Genomic DNA, 20213 nt, shown 5'->3' with positions numbered 1-20213 from the left:
GCAACATCTTTAAAACACTAATGCTTATATTTTTGGATATGGCATCAACTGATTCAATTAGGTTTTTGTTCCGAATTGCCGGTTTTATTAAGTGTGCCATTAATGTTTACAAGTAATGGCTAATTAAATTAAAATGTTTAAATTATTTAAAAATTCTAGATCAGCAAGGAGACACTTACCACACATACTGCTAAATTTACATGCTATTGATAAGCAATTAAAACCGTGCTATTTATGGGATGCATTTATAGCCGATGTTGATGAAATTCAAAACTATTTAAATGTGCTAAATTCTTGTGGGAAAATAAACAAAAACCTAAGCGTATTTTCTGTAAATGATACTCATTTTGTCACCCAAAAAGAGCATTTAAAAAATCATGCCGAAATTTTCGCCACAGATGAAATAAATTTAGTTGACGTGTCAGACAGTGGTGATAAACCATGTATGCTTTATGATGACGAAAAGAAGCAGGCACTGAAACCCATCGTGAAAAATGTTAGCATAATATTGAATATGCTTGCCGAGAACCGTGATGTGCATGACATCGCTCTCAATGTTGATTTTTCTGTTTGCAATCTCACTACTCTTTACGGAGCATTGTTAGGTTATCCTGTTCTATATTGGTACAGTCCTCAAGAATCGAATTCTAGCTCAACATGTTTATCAATGGTACCTCTTGTTGTTTACCGAGTTACAAATTGTAAGGAAGAGACTAACGTTCCAAATCCCGCTCATAAAAACAATAGATTATACGACCATCAAATTTTTGCTTTTAGCACACCAAAAAGTTTGTTCAATCCTATTGAGTGTGGAGTAAATAGCTGGTTTAAAGAACTTGAAGCTAAATGTGAAAATTCTATGTTTGATGATTTAACTTTAAGTCGTGGTTTTGTTACATTGCCATATATTTCTATGTGAGTAACAAAATATTTGAGAATATTCACAAAATCCCAAATATTTTATTTAATTTTTCCGAAGATGTGATTGAAAACATTTCTTAGAACTATTTTTTATGTTATGAAATTCACTTTATCTATGGGTTCTTATTTCATAGTCATGAAAATGTGTTTATTATTATTTTATTTGACCCTTCTAAAGAAGAATTGCATAATTATCATTTCAATATATTCAGACCCATTTTTTTAAAGCTATAAAAATTTTCATAGAGCATAACAAACTCTCAAAAGTTTTTGATCGGAAATTATTTTTGACAGATGCTCTGTTTTTTGGCTTGTCAGAAATTCCTTTTTTTTAAAAAAAAAACAAAAACAATATTTTCTTTACTCATTAATGTTATTTGAACATTACCTATAATAGTATAGTTAAATTTGATAGGACCTATAGTTTTAGTTTGAAATAAGTATGTTCTAATTTATAGAAATGAAAACAGATATAGAAATTTAATGGAAAAAATAAATTATTAAGTGCTTATCATAAATGTCAAAAAAATATTTCAAATATGTCATGCTTAAAATCTTAAGCTATAAAATTATTACATAACTTAATCCTATTATAATAATAAATTTTTGATTAAAAAATATGTTCCTGTTTTTGTATGGACACTGTTTTCGTAATTTCTTATGATCTTTATAAGTAAGACTATTTTGATTTCATTATATTTCATTTGCATGATTTATTTATTTGTTCTGTTTATTATTTTTTCGAAAAAAAGTAGCATGATAGTTTTTTTAAAAACTTTATTTTATAATTTATAACTGGAAAGAATTCTACCAGATTCAAGTTTTTCTTCTTCTTTCTAATGCTGTTTAGATTCTTCTGATTCTATCAGCACAGATCTTTTTCTAATAGTAACTGGAGATTAAAATGTCTGGATATAAAATTGTCTATTATTAGAGAGTAGCAAATAATGGGGCATCTTCAATTTCACCTAAAATAATTTATTTTCTGATTTTTTTATCAGTTGCTGTAACCATGCAATCCTATTTAATGTTTTGGATAATTTTAGTTATGGATTATATGAGTTTATGTAATAAAAAAAGGCTATTTTGCCAGAAAAATATAAAATAAACTCATAATTTCAGTAAATTTTCAAAATTAATTTTTTTACTACTAATGTTTTACAGATTTAATACAATAACTTTTTCAATGATCTAGTTGTGCATAGTCCCATCTTTTTTATTGTTTTCTTTCTAATAAAATGTTACATAAATAAAAAGGTATGATTTACCTTTTAAGTGTTTTCTTAATTTAAAGAAAAAGATAATTCAGTTAGTGAAGATTTACTTAGGCTGCATTTAAGCACCTTTTTCCTCAAGGAAATTTAACCCCACCATAAAATTTGTAAGCTACAAATCGGTTGTGGTTGCCCCCTTTGACATGGTTAGGGTCAGCCGAGGGGGAGATAAGGATTGATAGATTTATGAAGAATTAGAATGCAGAAAGTCTTGTCTTAACAATTTGTTCTTGAGGAATATAACATTTCTTTCAATTTGTTTTTATGGGGTATCTATTTCATTGAATGAAAAAGCTGTTTGCACGTAGCCTTGTAAATTGTTGAAGAGAAGGCATGCATTTTTGTCATGTTGCAGAGATAGCTGGAATTTTAGATAAATCTAAAATATCCAAATTTAACAGATAAATTACATCTTTGTAATGTGAATTCAACTATTTTTCATTACTCTTTCATGTATAAGTGTGAGTTTCATGTAAGCTATGTAACTTTCTTTATTTCATTTAGTATTGGAAGAGAAGTATACTGAATATTTAATTAAAAAAATGAATATAGTATTGATTGTCTGATGTTATTCCATTAAAATATATCTGTGATACTTATAATCTTTTGTAATACAGTTTACTAACATCTTGTTATGGATATAATAATCTTTGCCAATTTTGCAAGCATAGAAATTAGATATATTGTGTATGTTAAAAGTAAAAATACACTGTTTGTATTGATAAAAAATAATTTTAGAGGTGCTTTTAATTTGTTAATTAAAATGCTTGTCAAAGTTTTAGTATATTTTAGAACTAAGTTTGACATTAAAAGAAAATGTTCTAACATGTACTATATTATTTTATAATTATAAGTTTTATGAACATGTAAATTGTTCATTTTTATAAATAGTTTTTATGAATTTAATAAAGCTTTTTGATAATATTTTTGTGCTTTTTATTGTTTAGAACAAGATTTATAATAATAATAAAAAAGAAGTACCTATATGCAAGAGATTTTAAAATTTATAAAAACTGTATTAAAAATATATATTCTAATTGCAATTTAATCTAAGTCATGGAAATTTGTTTTTTTAGTTACAGAATAAGACGCCCAGTGGCTGAGTGATAGCGCTTTACGCTCCCATGCCTTATTTGCTCCTGGGTTCGATCCTCGGGCTGGACAAGTTTAACTCAGCCTTCCATCCCTTCAGTGGGTCGATAAATGAGTACCAAGCATGCTTGGGAACTTAACACTGGGGGTTTTCACTATCGGCTGACAACCTAATCGGAACATCTGCTCTTGCACCCCAGAGCCCAAGGTCAAGAAAACTGAGATGGGAACAGTAGGCCTTGGCCCTTTATGGGCTGTCGCGACACTGAGTTTAGTTTAGTTTTTTTTAATTACGGAATAAAAGCATAATCCTGTTTGATGGGAATACATTTTCCCATAAATTTTCCTTCATGATAAATCCTAAAATAAGATAATAAAAAACTGAAGAATCAGAAAATTTGAAGTAAATTTATTCATACTTAGAACATCTACATAATTTAAAATGAAATATATAATAATTCCTGTGAACGTAACATAGTTCTTTTATTAATACATTGCTGATTACTTACTATATACTTGAATAGTTACTAATGATAATATATCTTATAAATCAAAAAATAAAATTACTTTAATAAATATAACTTTTTTTTAAAATTAAATCTATTTAAAGAAGTATTTTAACACAGATATGAACCAATAAATTAATGAAAAAAATTGTAAATTTAAGTTTTTAGTGAATCTAAACTAGTAGAAAATTTAGTTAAAAAATGCAATGTTATATTCATTGTAATGATTTCACCATTTTCTTCACTTTTCTGGAACTATATTTCAAAGATTTAATGATACCTGTGAAATAAAAAATTTATTATTTATGTGTGTTTGGCAAGTCTTCAATCAAATAATATTTTACTAATTTATTACAAATATTTTTTTCTCCAAAAAATTTTCCCCATTACTAAATTTCAATACCATCTTGATTAATATTTTTGAAAAAATAGTAAATTTAATATACTCAAACGTCAAAGAACATACAAAATTTGACAATAGAGTCGTGAAAAAAAAATCAGACTCTATTTTTTATTTTTTTTGATAATGCTGCTAACATTCTCTGCTGAAAGGGAAAATGTATGACTGAAGAAGAAAAAAAAAATAACAGAAAAAGATAACTAAATGTTGAGAAAAATTCATTGCTAAAAAAGGGGATAAAGCAATGGTTCAGAAGATGCTTATGAACTTCTAGCGCATCAATTAAAAATGAATAAGAATAAAACTTCAACATTTCTAAAAATAAAGAAAGACATTTCATTCTGTAAAAATGAGCGATGTCATTTTTACAATTAAAAGTTGATTATTGCATAATAAATTGTGACCCAGACCCCCTTGTATGCTATTTTTTTAGCATTGTTATGTTGTTTATTGCATGATGTTATTGTTGCCAGATTTAATTCACTGTTCATGTTATACAAAATGAATCATATCCGAAACCAACTGATAAGTTTTTAGTTGTCAATTGAAATTTAAAAAATGGAAAAGCATGCAGTATTTTATAGTAATTACACGTAGTCCACTTTATATAGTAATGCCAGAAGCCTTATATTAGTAATGCAATTCTTCTTTAAATAGGCATTACATAACTATACAACACTAAAAATAAATATAAACACACATGAATGAAAATTACAATTTCAACAATTAACTTGCATGAAGTAATTTTAAATCCACAGAAACCTTTTAATATTGATTATCTCAGAAGTATGAATTTTTGATATCTTTTTAGAGTTATGCCAAGTGAAATAACATCTATCATATATTTTGAACTAAAATTTCATTTTTGTCCAAATTATTTAAGAAAAATTTAATTTTTTTCATCAATAAAAACAGATTTGCAAAAATTGTGAACCAATAAATTGTCTTCTTTGGAAATTCCAGATACTATTAAAATAATATTTTGAACAAAACATGCCATTTTGTCACTTCCATTGATTTTTGGGTCTCAACAGCCACTTTGAGCATTCACATTTGAAAATTATAAAACAAATTTACAATTTTTAAACTACTAATGCATTTTCTATAAGTATTATTTCGATCAAAAGTTTATGATATTTATTATTTTTTTTAAAACCAAAACAACTGGCCGGGATAGCCTGGTTGGTAGGGCACTGGACTCAAGTTTGAGAGATCAGGAGTTTGAATTCATCCGACCGAAGACTTCCCCTGAAGTAAATGGTGCCTGGTATGCATTAAATCTGTTGGGACACAAAGTCCTCCATGATCTAATAACTAATTATACCTCTGAGGGTACTGAATTAGAGATCGATCATTTTTGGTTCAGGTCAAAATTATGATCTGGGGATGTATGAATCTCCACCCTATAAACGGGTGTGGCAGAAGTCGAATTCCAGGCCATAGATGGCGCCACTGGAAGTTAAGAACAGTCACACCACCTATGCCTTGATGGCTCATAACAAACCAAAACAACTAAAATTTAAAACAAAAGCCAATAACAAACATTTAAATGAAACCATTTTTAAAAAATGACCAAATCCCAATAACCTTAAAAAATAAATTTAAAATTGCAGTTATTTTATCAAATGTGCTTTTAAGGAGTCCAATTTTAACAAATAATTTTATTTATTTTTTACATATAAAAATAACTTCATACAAACCTGCTGTTAAAATTCCTTTGGTACTCTGAGTAATGCTGGGCCAAAAAACTATATCTTCAATTGCTGAAATAAATTGAAAATAAAAAANGTGAACCAATAAATTGTCTTCTTTGGAAATTCCAGATACTATTAAAATAATATTTTGAACAAAACTTGCTATTTTGTTACTTCAATTGATTTTTGGGTCTCAACAGTCATTTTGAGCATTCACATTTGAAAATAATAAAACAAGTTTACAATTTTTAAACTACTAGTGCATTTTTTATAAGTATTATTTCGATCAAAAGTTTATGATATTTATAATTTTTTTAAAACCGAAACACCTGGCCGGGATAGCCTGGTTGGTAGGGCACTGGACTCAAGTTTGTGAGAACGGGAGTTTGAATTAATCTGGCCGAAGACTTTCCCTGTAGTAAATGGTGCCTGGTACACGTTAAATCAGTCGGGACACAAAGTCCTCCATGATCTAATAGCTAATTATACCTCTGGGGGTACTGAATTGGAGATTGATCATTCTTTGGTTCAGGTCAAAATTACGATCTGTGGATGTATGAATCTTCACCCTATACACGGGTGTGGCAGAAGTAAAAATCCTGGCCACTGGCAAGCAAAAAACTGCCACACCCCCTATGTCTTGATGGCTCATGACAGCAAACCAAAACAACTAAAATTTAAAAAACAAACAATAACAAACATTTAAATGAAAGAATTTTTAAAAACTTGACCAAATCCCAATAACCTTAAAAAATAAATTTAAAAATGCAGTTATTTTCTCAAATGTGTTTTTTAAGGAGTCCAATTTTAACAAATAATTTTATTTATTTTATAATTTTATTTATTTAACTTCATACAAACCTGCTGTTAAAATTCCTTTGGTACTCTGAGTAATGCTGGGCCAAAAAACTATATCTTCAATTGCTGAAATAAATTGAAAATAAAAAATCAAAATTAAAAATCTTGAAACATAATTTTTATTATTATAAATGATACATTTAATGCATTATAGAGTAGCATTGTAATTTTTCTTTAATAAATATCTGAGTTATTTCAGTCAAATAGCTTCTTTTATCATAGAAGTGCACAACTTAACTATCCAGAGGCCGAATGCAACCCTTGAATGGTTAATATGTTATCTTCCTCCTTGCTATCAAAAATTAATTTTTAAAAAACATACATAATTAGATTAAGAAACTTTATAACTAATTTCAACAAATTTGGAAAAAACACTAATATTATAAGATTAACATTTTAAAATGAAGGTATTAAAGATTCAAATTTTTCATTAACTCAGTTTTCTTTTGTACATTTTCTTTAATCAAAAGTTGTTCAAAAAAAATGTACTTCTAAGGTTTATTTAAAAATTAAAAAAGTGAATTAATTGGAAATTATAAAATTAGGTTTCCATAAAAAGGTTAAAATCATATAATAAAATTTTTTTTTCAAAAAAAGATTTTTTTTATTTTATAAATGATACATTTAATGCATTATAGAGTAGCATTGTAATTTTTCTTTAATAAATATCTTAATTATTTCAGTCAAATGGCTTCTTTTATCATAGAAGTACTCAACTTACTATCCTGAGGCCGAATGCAACCCTTGAATGGTTAATATGTGGTCCTCCCCCTTGCTATCGAAAATTAATTTTTAAAAAAACATACATAATTAGATTAAGAAATTTTATAACTAATTTCAACAAAACTTGGGAAAAACACTAATAATTTAAGATTAACATTTTAAAATGAAGGTATTAAAGATTCAAATTTTTCATTAATTCAGTTTTCTTTTGTACATTTTCTTTAATCAAAAGTTGTTCAAAACAAATGTACATCTAAGGTTTATTTAAAAATTAAAGAAGTGAATTAATTGGAAATTATAAAATTAGGTTTCCATAAAAAGGTTATTTTTTTTATTATAAATGATACATTTAATGCATTATAGAGTACCATTGTAATTTTTTTTAAATAAATATCTGAATTATTTTAGTCAAATTGCTTCTTTTATCACAGAGGTGCTCAACTTTCTATCCAGAAGCCGAGTGCAACCCTTGAATGGTTAACGTGTGGTCCTCCACATTGCTACCAAAAATTCATTGTTAAAAAATATACATATTTCGTTTAAGAAACTCGTTAACTATTTTAAAAATAATTTCAACAGACTTGAAAAAAACACTAATATTATAAGATTAACATTTCAAAATGAGCGCATCAAAGATTTAAATTTTTCAATTTCTTTAACAAAACTTGTTCAAAACAAATGTAGTTCAAAGGGTTAGTTAAAAATCAAAGTAAAAAATTTATTGAAAATTATAAAATTAATTTTTCCACAAAAAGGTTAAAATCATATAAAAATTAAATTTTTTCAAAAGAAGACGAAATGCGAAAAAACTTCAAATGTTTTTTTAAGTGAAAATATTATACTATGTAAATGTTTATAATCTGCTCTACTTTGTATAAAACTTTTAATATAAATTAAAATTATCTAATAAAGGTTCTTACTAAGAAATAAATAAGTTTTATATAATGGTTTGAAAAACTGGATTCATCGGCTAATGTATAATATCTTGTCCATGTGGTCCTTTTCTCCAAAAGGTTATGCAGCCCTATTGTACTATTTCATTTCTTTGATTTTGTTGCAAACAATCATTCATTTGTAATAAAATGTTTAAAAAATACTAAATAAATGCCTTTGAAGCCACAAGTGGACAATGATTGAAAAAAAAACGACTTGCTCATAATATATATCAAGTGTTAATTCTTTTATGAAGTTTGTATTAAGGATTATTGAAATTAGAATGACTTTGTTAGATCCTTGTCAAACAAATCATTTTAACTCAAACACATTAATTAATTATAAAGATATTTTATTTTGTCATAAATGTAAAATGAAAACAAAGTAAAGGTTAGGTAATGTGCCATTAAACTAGAAAAAAAAGAAGTTCTGCAATAATAAAAAAGATAAATTAATTGAATATACATTGCTCAAGATCTAAAATTGAAATAAATTTTAAAAAAAGCAAAAACCATTTTAAAAACTTTTTTTTCTACATTAAGCTGACACTTTAAGTAGCTAAAGGTTAAAAGACATGAATATTTTGTACAGAAAAAACTTAGTAGTTTGTACCATTTTTAATAGTATATCCCTAAAATTAGTTACTTGTGAAAACTCTGAAAATATTTAAAACAGAAATATCATCCAATCAAATTTATGATTTGGAAAATTTTAGACTGCAAATGACAAGTTATTAGGAAATCTATTATGAGAAATAAATTTTACTTATTAAATACTGAATTCTAATACTTTAAAACTAATTTGAGAATAAAACTTATTTCATAATTTTTTGATATTTATAATATATTTAGCTGAATTTTAAAAAAAATCTAAGCAAACAAGTTACATGGGTAACTAAATACATAATTCAAAATTTTAACAAATCGTTATTTATTAATTGTTAATTATATTGAAAGAGTATTAGCTTAATTGCCTCTTTGAACCATGTGACTGCTTTCAGAGTCGAAGGCAACAACTTGAAGAATATCTTCAAGATCTCTATATCTTCCATCTTTGTTGTGCCTTACTAACAAATTGTGTTGAACTGTTTTTGGAAGAAGATTAAGATGATGAAGAGTAGCTGCACTTGACCCATCTTGCTAAAGAAGATTAAAAAATTAAAGACATTTTTAAAAATATCAAAATTTGAATTTAATTAGATGATATTTTTTTTCTTTTCAGAAAAGGGTGAAGAAAATACTATTTATTTAAATATGAAAATTTTAAATACTATAATAATGAAGTTTTATATAATTTTAAACTGTAATAAATTTAAAAAAAAATCATTTTTAAATTATACCATCAATTAAATATAATCTAAACTATTTAGACGTTTTTTTAAACCAAAAAACTCTTAAAGATAACCAACTATTGAATAGAGTGCTTCTGTTCTTCAGTTAGTTATTTCAATATGTTTTTATCATAACTTTATCTGAATTGTCTTTTGCACAGTTAGATTTCTTCAACACAAATTAAGAGTTTTAAAATTTTAGGCATAAGTGTGAATATAAAGTCCTGGTTAGCACATGATTGGAACACAAGTAGTGAGAAGTTCAAACCACTGTCACATTTAAAATTCCACTGTTTCACAGTATAAATTCCCTTGTTTTATAGTTGTGCGTAAAATTCATTTATCCAAATATAATTCCACACAAAAATAACTTTTAGTTAATATTCGTAATTTTATTTAAGAATGGTCCAAAAATTGTGAATTGTAAGGTATAATTTTTTTGTATAATTTAAACAATGTAGATTTACATGGCAAAATACAAAATTTAACAAGATTGGCTTAATTGTTCCAGAGAAATCAAATTTTAAGTATCTCACATTTTTGGAATTTAATTTCTCAGGAACTATTCGACCAATTTCACTCATATTTGGTATTTTGCTAAGTAAAATTATATTCTTTAAAACGATACAAAAATTTGCCTACTTTACAAAGTCAAAATTTTTCTTACTATTATTGAATAAAATAATAAATATTTACGAAAAATTATTTTTTGCATGGAATTATGTTTAGACAAACAAGTTTAAATTAAGTTCAAAATTTTTTTAATTTACTTAAAAATTTCTCGAGACATAGCGAAATATCCAAAGAGTAAAATTAACATTATAGGGTCTAAACTTTAGAGCTCTCTCCTGATCAAACTATTAGGATCATATTTCCTGCAACCCCCTATATTTTGAGGGTCAAACATCCAAATCCGTTGATAAAAAAAATGGTATGTTTATTCAGAGAAAATTCATTTTTGTGTCAGATTTTGTAACTTAAAATAGCGCCTGCACTTATTAATTAGCATATTTGAGGCCACCCCCTCAAGCCTTTAAGATTGAGTTCTAGGACGTGAAGATAAGATCCGATCATTACTTCAAAAGTTATTCAGGGTGGTGCATTTTTCAGCGCTCTGTACATTCGTTGTGTTCCTATCTTACATTTTAGAGTGAATAATGCTGAATCAGGTAGTAGATATAATGTATGGGCCACTGTGTGTAAGACATGCACCTAGAGAAATTTGTTAACTATGAAGAATTTCTTTTCTTATAATTTGATTTTTTTTTCATAATACTTAGCTTTTAAAGAAACAAAAAAAAATTTTTTTTTTTAGTCTAAGTACAAAATGAAATATTTAAAAAAATTATCAGAATGATTTTTTTTTCTCACTATTACTGACATTTCATTTGTATCAAATAATTTGCATCCTAGGTAAATTAATCCTTATAGAATAATTTATCCAAAAGAATACAAATATTCAACCAACTAAAAATAAAGCGGAAATTGAATATAATTGTCACTGTCATTACAAGAGTTTTAGTTACTAGTAACAGGTCAGGCCAAACACAAGAAAAAAACACTGGTTATAATTACATTTTCATATATTATAAGCAAAAAATTTGAGAGATATTTTATTTTCAAGTACATCCTCTATGGTTTTCTTATAACAAAAATACTTAAATATATCAACTGCCAATTTATTAAAACAATTTCCCGAAATATTTAAACAGCTAAATATATGTTCAAGATGTTAAAACTACTTAAATTTTTTTAAAGTTTAATGTGGATAAGTTTATCTGCTTTAAGTTATTTGAATTTCAAATATGATGAACTAGATATTTTATTTCCAAAAAAATGAAATAAATTGTTAGAACTGCAATATGTAATTAAATGAATTGCAAAATAAACTTTACCAAAAAAAGCATAGTACTGATCACAAGATTGAGCCAAAATTATGTTTGCCATTCTGACTAAATACAATATCAATTATAGATTAATACTGGAATTTTAAAATTCTACTACTTGCTAAATTTAGTAAGTTCCAAAACTTCTCAATACCAACATAAAATGGTAAAAGTCATAACTTATATACAGTGGCTGCAAAAAATGTTTTTATTTAATATATTTTTCAAAAACATTTTAGAGCCTTTTATCTTAATGTATAAAGTAATATTAAACAAATCAAATTTATGCAATTAAACATTTAATTACATTTCATGCAAAAACATTTTAAAATGGAAGATGAAAATACTAATAGCATATGGCAATTAATAAATAAAAAATGAAGAAAAAAAAACTATTCAAATAACATTTTTTAAATACCATAAATTATGATTTTTGATGTAGTCAAATAATCATTACATATTTTGATAAAAATTAATAATAATTTCAGTAAAATATTAATTAATTACTATAATATATAATTGCTTATTAGACAAATATAACATAAATATTAATAATATTACTCAACTACACTAATTGATATAATAAATGTAATTAACAAGTTACTTCAATTAGGTTTTGGTTAGGATTCCAGTGAAGCAATGGCATAGATTTAATGTGGTCAGCATATACATTTCTAAAGTATGGTACTTGATTTTGTACAATTTTCTGAACTTTTTGTTTATCTTCTCCAAAATACATTCGAAAATCTCCTGCAAACAAATTAAATTGTTAAGAATACAAAATTGGCGACTTGTTTCATTTCAATCTATAACTCGGTAACTAGCAATAGAGCAGAGCAGCGAAGTTGCTTTACTTATTAAAAGTATGACTTCCAATAATTTAAATGTGACAATTTTTTTAATATTTTTAAGCACTTATGTTGAATGATGAATATGATGATGTTACGATGAATTATATCATGTTGTTATGATGAATATAACTTAATTTGTCACACACAAAAGGAAAAAAAAAACAAATAAGAAAAATTAATGTATTTTAAAGAATAAACGCTATTTAAACAGATTTACTGATCAAAAAGGAAATTTTTTTTTTTATGGAAAAACAACAAAATTTGCTTTTTTCTTCTTCCACAGCATTATATTTGTTAAAAATCTGCTTTAATTAATTCATTTAAATCTGGAGATGAAATACTAATAATTTAATTACACTTGTTTTAAATAATTGTCATTCTGCAATAATTACAATAAATTAAGAGAACTATATTACATATTACAAATTTAAAAAATATTTCATGCAAATTATAATTTCTGTTCCTTCCAACTAAAAAAATATCTTTATTTCAAAACTATAATTTTAACATTTTTATTTATTTATTTATTTTTTGCATTGAGATAGAGTGATCTCACAGTGAAATATACTCTTTTAAAAAATAATAATTTATAATGCCTAACATTAATTTTCTAATCTTGATTCTAAAATTAAAATTTCAAACTTTTTTACTTCATTTTATTTACCTATTTATTTACTGCATTCAAGAAAAACTTTCCTGAGAAAGATTATTTTTCGTGGGGGGTGGAACTGAAATATGTAAATAAAAATATCTAAATGCAAGGTCCTTACTGTGAGGTAACAGATTACTAAATATACAGAGCAATAACTACAGAGGGTAACTGCTACATTTTAGATTTTCAAATTCCTGACTTTCCATGATTAATTCCAAGAACTTTTCATGACATAACGAAGTTACTATTTTCTCCGACAAAAACAGAATAATAAATTTAAAAAGCATTATAATACATTAATTAAAATGATAGGTATTACCACAACTGTCATACTCTGTATCTTCATATTTATAGATTTTAAATTTTAAAAACAGAGAGTAAAGAAAGAGTTGAAGCAATAAAATAGCTGAGCAAAAAAAAATTTATTTCTTTTTTTCTGCAGAATTATATTCTAAAGATACTTTTGTTGTTCATCAGAAAGGTAAAAAATACTCCTGAATTTTCTGTTCTCGTTTCGGAATTGAAAAAAATTTGCCAATGACTGACTTGCTTCAGCTAGAATTTAAATTGATAAAATAAAAAAAAATAATTAATAACAAAAATTCTGAAATCACAGAAGTTTAAAAGATACTTTGCTCTAGAAATGATGTTTTTGCTTTCATTTTTTGAAAGAACACCATAATTTTTAAAGAACATGATAAAAACACTTTATATTTTAATAAAATATGACTCTGAGAGGGGATTTTGTTACAAATTCAGACATTCGGAACACCATGAAATTGGGGGGGGGGGGNATTTTAAAAATAAAATTTTTCGGCGACCTAAATCCATAACTTTCTATGATTTTTTTCAAAATAGTTAAAATCATGACATTTCATGAAAAATTTTGTTCAATACCAAAATTCATGACTTTCTATTATTTTTCATGACTTTCCAGGTGCGCGGATACCATGTAACTAACAAACTGGACAATTAAAACAGAAAGCTTAAGGCAGAAATAAAATTCCTGCTTAAAACTTAAGAAAATATAAGTTTCTTTTAGAAAGAACAAAAAAACTTGATGCATACCTCTGTAAGATAATTCAGTAATTTTTGTATATAAGTCATCTTCAGAAAAAGACTCTGGCAACATTAACAGAGCAGCATGTAAAGCACTTTGCAAATTTGTATGCAGTGCTTTTTGTAATTCAACATTAGTTGCAGGTTTGATAAATTTTACCTATTAAAAAGAATGTCAATCACAAATTTAACGATACATCATAATTTGATAATAGTTAGTATTTACAAAGATAAAAGCAAAGAATATCTGGGAATTATTTTTGTTTCTTGTAGAAATTTTTATCAAAAATAAAATCGATTTCAAGAATTTCTGTTGCAAAGAGGATTGCATTTTTTTAACTATAGATGTTTGCTAGTTGATTCCAAGAATAGAACTGAATCAAATAGATGTTTTTTTTTATCATTTAATGTGTAAAAACAGTCAAATTGAGTCGTGAACACCCTGCATGTGTATGATGACAGGAGTTGTTCTTTTAAAAATTATTTCCACACCTATGCATCAAAAAAAGCTGTTTGATTTTCTTTTAAGATTATACCATTTAATTATTGCACATTCAAACAAATTGGGTAATCTAAATGAGTTAAATGTTTAAATTATTTCCGTCATAAATACTTTCCTAATAAACAAATTATTATAAAAAAATTGGAACACTAATCTATAAAATAAAAGCAAATGTGTAGAATTACACTTAAAAAGACAAGCGTAATAACAAAAAAGCATAAAATTTGAACATGTAGTTTATTGAATATATTCAAATCCAACTAATTTATTTTTAATTACTAAATGAGTGGAAAACTGTGGAGCAATTCCATTGCTTCAGACTTAAAAAATAAATATAAATTTCTTAGAAAAACTCTCTCACAAAATATAAGTTAAGTTTAAATCATCAGATTTTTATAGCAAATATTTAGTACATCATACATTGTTGGTTTGGTATATTGTCGGTGTTTGGTATATTATTGGTATATTGTCACACGAAAGCAAAAAATGATTGCTCATTTACAAATTGTCTAAACTGTGTGAATTTGACTGTAATTTAAATGTCTATGTAGTTCTTAGCTTATAAAATATGATGTATAATTAATTAAAAAAAAATTTACATTCGTGTCAGACGTAAATTCTTAAAGTTGGATGCAAATTAAGTAAATGACACCAATTATAAATACTAAAAATTACTTTAATTTTTTTACCTTAATGCTATAAACAGTATTTCTTCTATTAAATAGTTTCTTTAATTTATCCTTTATCTTGGAACTGGTGGATCAATGTGCTTTATAGCATGTTCCATCTCGTAAAATTTAGTTGAAAAATCATAATTTTAATTTTAACTATATATTAACAACAGCAGTGTATATTAACAACATTGTAAATACAACTCATATTTAAGCAAATGTTTTCTCAAATAAAGTCTAATAATTTTAAAAATCTTCAAAAAAAAAAAAAAAAAATTAACAACTGTCTCCAACAAGTTTTTTATTTCCAAATAACATGGGGGAAAATGCAGAAAAATTTCACACTTTTTAACTACAATAAAAAAATCTTTTGGAAAATATGTTACCGTACATTAAAAAGAGAAAGAAAAAAACTCAATTTTTTACAATATTATCAGTCTATGACAATTTTTTCTGTGAAAAAAATATCTTTTCAAGCAGTTGAAATGGTAATTCTGATTCTGTATTTAACACCAGCATAAAATTAAATTATTGTTTCATTAGGTTACTGAGATTAAATACATTATTCTAAATTAATTTTAAAAAAATATTTATTTATAGAAAGAAGAATTAGAAAGTAGGTAACTAAAGAATTAATTACTTTCTTTTCACATTTTACTTCATTTTATAAAGAAAAAGCAAAATATGATTTGAAAATAGAATGAAATAAATATAATGGAAAGAAAAGCAGTGGTGTCAGACATAAAAATAATTAATTATTAATTTGCAATAAAAATATTTATTATTTTCAAAACCAAAAGTGACTGCACAAATAAGACTTAGAATCTTGCTTTATACAGAAAAAAAAAAAATTATTATGTGGTTAAATCTTAGTCGCACAGTGCAATTAATTATGTATCTTGGCGTCGGATGTAAAATCTCAAAAGTGCATTTTGGGAATAGTTCTGTACATCAAAACGGGAAATGTCTCTAAACATTTGTTCAAAATAACCTTTTTTGATACCGTTTACAAAACGATATTTTGAATGCTTAAAAATATTAGGCTTAAAATTTTGGTCATCTGGTTGACCTTACCATGGAATTACCCTTTGCATATTTTTTAACTCAGTGCTTCTTCACATGTCTATGCCATTTCTGCTAATAAAATTCAAGTAATGGGAATGATCATATTATTGTTAAGTGGGATGATGAAGAGTGGGTCCACCATCAGATCATCATTCACCATCATCATTCCCAGAGCCAGCTGCTATCATCCTCTATTGAGAACCAATGCAATATCTCAATGGTAACTCCAAATTGAAAAAAGCTTCACAAAAAATTGTTTTAAATTTCAATAACTTTTGAGCAAATTGAAATATTTAAAAAGTTTCAACAGTGTTTAGTGCAGAAAATCATTCACTTTCAGCATACCAAATAAGGCGAGTATTTGTTTGGTTTGAAATTCTGGTACACAAAATAAATAACGTTAGGGAATTAACAAATATTCTTTTTAAGAAGATAAGAAAATTTCAATAAATATTCCTACTGGTTTATGCAGTCTTCCACTCATATACAAGAACTTCCAGTCTAAAAGATCTTCAATAAGATTTGATGTCCGGATGACTCCATATTTTATTAACTGTAAAATAAGCATAATTAGTAAAATGATGTAATGTAAGAAATATAAATACTTAGACAATACTCATATATTTACTTTGTCTTCAATTTGGACTAATGTGTTAAAATAAACATTTGCACCAAAGTGATCTTGCAGTTTAGTTATAAATTCAGCACCTCCATATTTAATGATGGAATAGTGTTTTCTATTATTGACTAGATTCATCTTATGCCAAGCTAAGGGATCATCCACACAAAAAATAAAATCAATCATGTTTTCCTAAAATAAAAAATAGCAATATTTTAAAGATCTGATACTTTTAAAAGGATACGTTTAAGCATAATAAAATATTAAACATAGTGTTGGAGTAATTTAATCTATAATCAATGCTTGTAAATGATGAAGACTACTTTTAAGGTAAAACACAGTTTAGTTTAGGTTATTGCGTTTTCTGTTTAACCACGATCTGATCCTAAGACAAAAATCTTAAATGTACAAAATATTAAATTTTATTTATGCATGATTTGTGAATTAGAGTGACAAGATATTGTTTATGTAAGATTTGAATTAAATACAGAAGCTTTTTCTTTTCTTTCATATGCTTGTCAATGATAAATTTTATTTTTAATTATAACGACATTAAAAAATTTTAATTTCAAAATAAGGGAACAAAAAAAAGGTGATTATTTTCCCACTATTTAGTAGTTTTCTTTATTCTCACAGTTGCCATGCTATTGACAATGCATTAATGAATCAGGTAGTTTTCTATGGCTAAAATTTAATTTCTTTTGAATTTATGAAATTTATATTTTTGTCAAAAGATAAACTTATAAATCAAGTATATATATATATATATATATATATATATATATTTTTAACCCTTTGAGCTACAGGCATTTGTAACTTTTGCAACAAAAATTGGTTTATCCCATGTTATCCAGTGAGAAAATATTGGGTATCAGAGAAATTTTAATTTATACAATTTGTGATATGAATTCAATGCTTGGAGAGTAAAAACTGTTGCAGTTTTATTTATTTCAGGGCAGAGGAGTTAGTTATGCCCCATTAAAAAATTTCACTAAATGTGTTCTTCCAAGGGCTATTAAAGCACTAGCCATGCCTTTAGTTGCTTAATTCAATATTTTCTATTTCAATATCAGTTACGGAACTAATAAAACAGATAATAGAGTGTGATATCTAGGTTTATGTAATAACTAACAGAATATGTCATTAAAATATTTACGAGTGCTTGAAAGATACAATTTAATATGCAAATTACATAAGTAGCAGCACCACTTTTGTTAAAAAAATATAATTATCAATGTTCTGAAACCTAATGATATATGGAATAGAACATAATAAAAATTTAAAAAAAGATAATTCCTTCAGATTCTAATTGCCTTTTAAAAATTCGAAAATAAAATGAGTAAAAGCAATTTGGAACATAGGGTTTAATAAAAATGTAATCTACTAGCAAGAAAAATTTCTCATGTCAATAAAATATCCTAATATAATAGTCACTGATTTTATCTATATCACTAATTTCTAACCACAAATCAAGAGTAATAAGTTTTTTTTTAGTTTTGAAAAAAGAATAATGAATAAATTAGTAATAAAGAGCAAGGTGGACATAATTTAAATCAATTAATTATTAAAAAAAACATTTGATTAAGATTTACTGATACTAAAAAGAAATCATTACTTTCAGTCAAAAATATTTTTTTATTTACGATCTTATGTAAATGTGGTGCATTTACATAATGTATGTTACATAATGTATGTATACTTTTAATATTCAAAATAGACTGAATAATAATAATAATAAAAACAAAATGTAGATCAAAGTATGAAAAACTTTTAAATTATAACTCTCCATTAGCATACATATTCATATTTCAATCATATCAATTTAGTTCTGTTTGTTTAAATACAAATAATTTTAAAGCTCATTAACTCTGTGTAAATAAATAATGAAGAAAGACTTCTCTGCCATGAGTAATTTAAAATAGGTGTTTTTTTTTTGTTTTTTAATGTCTTCTGACCTAATTTAATTTAATTTCCAGTTGGTAGCTAACTGATAAATTGGGTCCTTGTCTTTACGAATTCATAAAGAATGAAAACTAAGATTTTATTTTTAGTTAGTAATAGTTATTTTAGTTATTGTTTTTAAATAGTATTAAGCATTATTAATATATTTTATATCAGCTTTGATTGACATGAATTTAAAAAAAAAAAATCACTTAAAAAAAAAAAAAANAAAAAAAAAAAAAAAAAAAAAAAAAAAAAAAAAAAAAAAAAAAAAAACAGAATTTTAGCCAATCTTGCTGAAGACAATAAGAGATGGTTGCAGTAAAGAGGAGCTCAGATTTTTTATTGGAGATCTGAGCTTAAAGAAAAGCCCAAGATCTACGAGTTCTTTGAGCCAGGTGTACAAAAACCAAAATTTGTGAAGAAAAAAGTTAAGCATGATAAATTATTTGAGATGAATAATGAGATTTAATACCTTCTACATTCCATGTATGTTATTTTTTATTACAATGTTTACATTAATAAACTGTACCAAAATTTTTTTTCTTAATTTTAGTTTTATTTTAAAGTAGTACTGCAACCCAGAATCAATATCCAGATCAGCTTAATGATCTTAGAAGGAACCTCTGGTCTATGCTTCGATGAAAGACCACAAGGCCAAAACCATCTCACATCTTGCTCAATATTAGAGAAATTAGGAAGATTTCAACACCGATTTTTAAATTTTTATAAAGCTATTTAAAAAACAAACAAATTACATAAATTTGTTTAACAGCGATAGTAAAAGGATTTCTCCAACAGGACTATCTTAATGTTAACACTATAACAGATGCAATCGAAGTGAATATTTTCATTATGAAGATATTACTTATTTTCAACTTTATTGTTTTTGTTTTTTTAAATTAAGCGGATGTTTTGAAATAAATAATTTGATTACAGGAAATAAATAAATAAAGTATAATCAGTCATAAGTAATAATTTTAAGAATAAGAGATCTCAGACTACACTCAATTGTTCATAGAAATAAGTCAGAAAATAGGAAAAACCTTCCTTTCTTTTTTCAGAAAGCAAAGAATTTATCTATTAATTGGTTGGGCAAAGATTAATAGCAAAAATTCTCTTAATGATAACATTAAGAGAAATTTAAGAGGAATTACGTGGAAATAAAGTCCACTAAATTTTACTTTCTTAATTAGCTCTTTTATAAGTTATATATTTACTACTAAATGCTATGAA

General features: G+C 25.6%; 2 protein-coding genes across 4 annotated transcripts in view; one reads left to right on the top strand and one right to left on the bottom strand.

Annotated features, from left to right (window-relative positions):
- Nucleotides 1-35: 35 nt before the first annotated feature.
- LOC107438271 (UPF0739 protein C1orf74 homolog) lies at nucleotides 36-1056 on the top strand. Its single transcript, XM_043044079.2, has one exon. It carries the CDS (start codon nucleotides 134-136, stop codon nucleotides 917-919), a length of 786 nt encoding a protein of 261 aa, XP_042900013.1. The 5' UTR covers nucleotides 36-133; the 3' UTR covers nucleotides 920-1056.
- Nucleotides 1057-3951: 2895 nt separating this feature from the next.
- LOC107438291 (phosphatidate cytidylyltransferase, mitochondrial) overlaps nucleotides 3952-20213 on the bottom strand; it is a 30136-nt gene continuing 13874 nt past the window's right edge. For 2 of the 3 annotated variants that reach the window (XM_043044078.2, XM_043044076.2), the window contains exons 2-8: nucleotides 17046-17228; nucleotides 16878-16970; nucleotides 14189-14339; nucleotides 12222-12367; nucleotides 9375-9540; nucleotides 6749-6811; nucleotides 3952-4073 (exon numbers count right to left, since the gene is read on the bottom strand). In XM_043044078.2, the coding sequence (XP_042900012.1) occupies nucleotides 4009-4073; nucleotides 6749-6811; nucleotides 9375-9540; nucleotides 12222-12367; nucleotides 14189-14339; nucleotides 16878-16970; nucleotides 17046-17222 (861 nt within the window). In that variant the 5' untranslated portion in view covers nucleotides 17223-17228 and the 3' untranslated portion in view covers nucleotides 3952-4008. The remainder of the gene's footprint in view (nucleotides 4074-6748; nucleotides 6812-9374; nucleotides 9541-12221; nucleotides 12368-14188; nucleotides 14340-16877; nucleotides 16971-17045; nucleotides 17229-20213) is intronic. The other variant, XM_043044075.2, reaches the window with a different exon arrangement.

Source organism: Parasteatoda tepidariorum, chromosome 1 (assembly GCF_043381705.1).
Source record: "Parasteatoda tepidariorum isolate YZ-2023 chromosome 1, CAS_Ptep_4.0, whole genome shotgun sequence".
NCBI classification, from domain to species: Eukaryota; Metazoa; Arthropoda; class Arachnida; order Araneae; family Theridiidae; genus Parasteatoda; species Parasteatoda tepidariorum.
This window is presented reverse-complemented; position numbering and strand designations above follow the sequence as displayed.

Excerpts from the sequence above, each read along its gene's own strand:
- LOC107438271 (XM_043044079.2), top strand. The coding sequence starts at position 134 with ATGTTTAAATTATTTAAAAATTCTAGATCAGCAAGGAGACACTTACCA.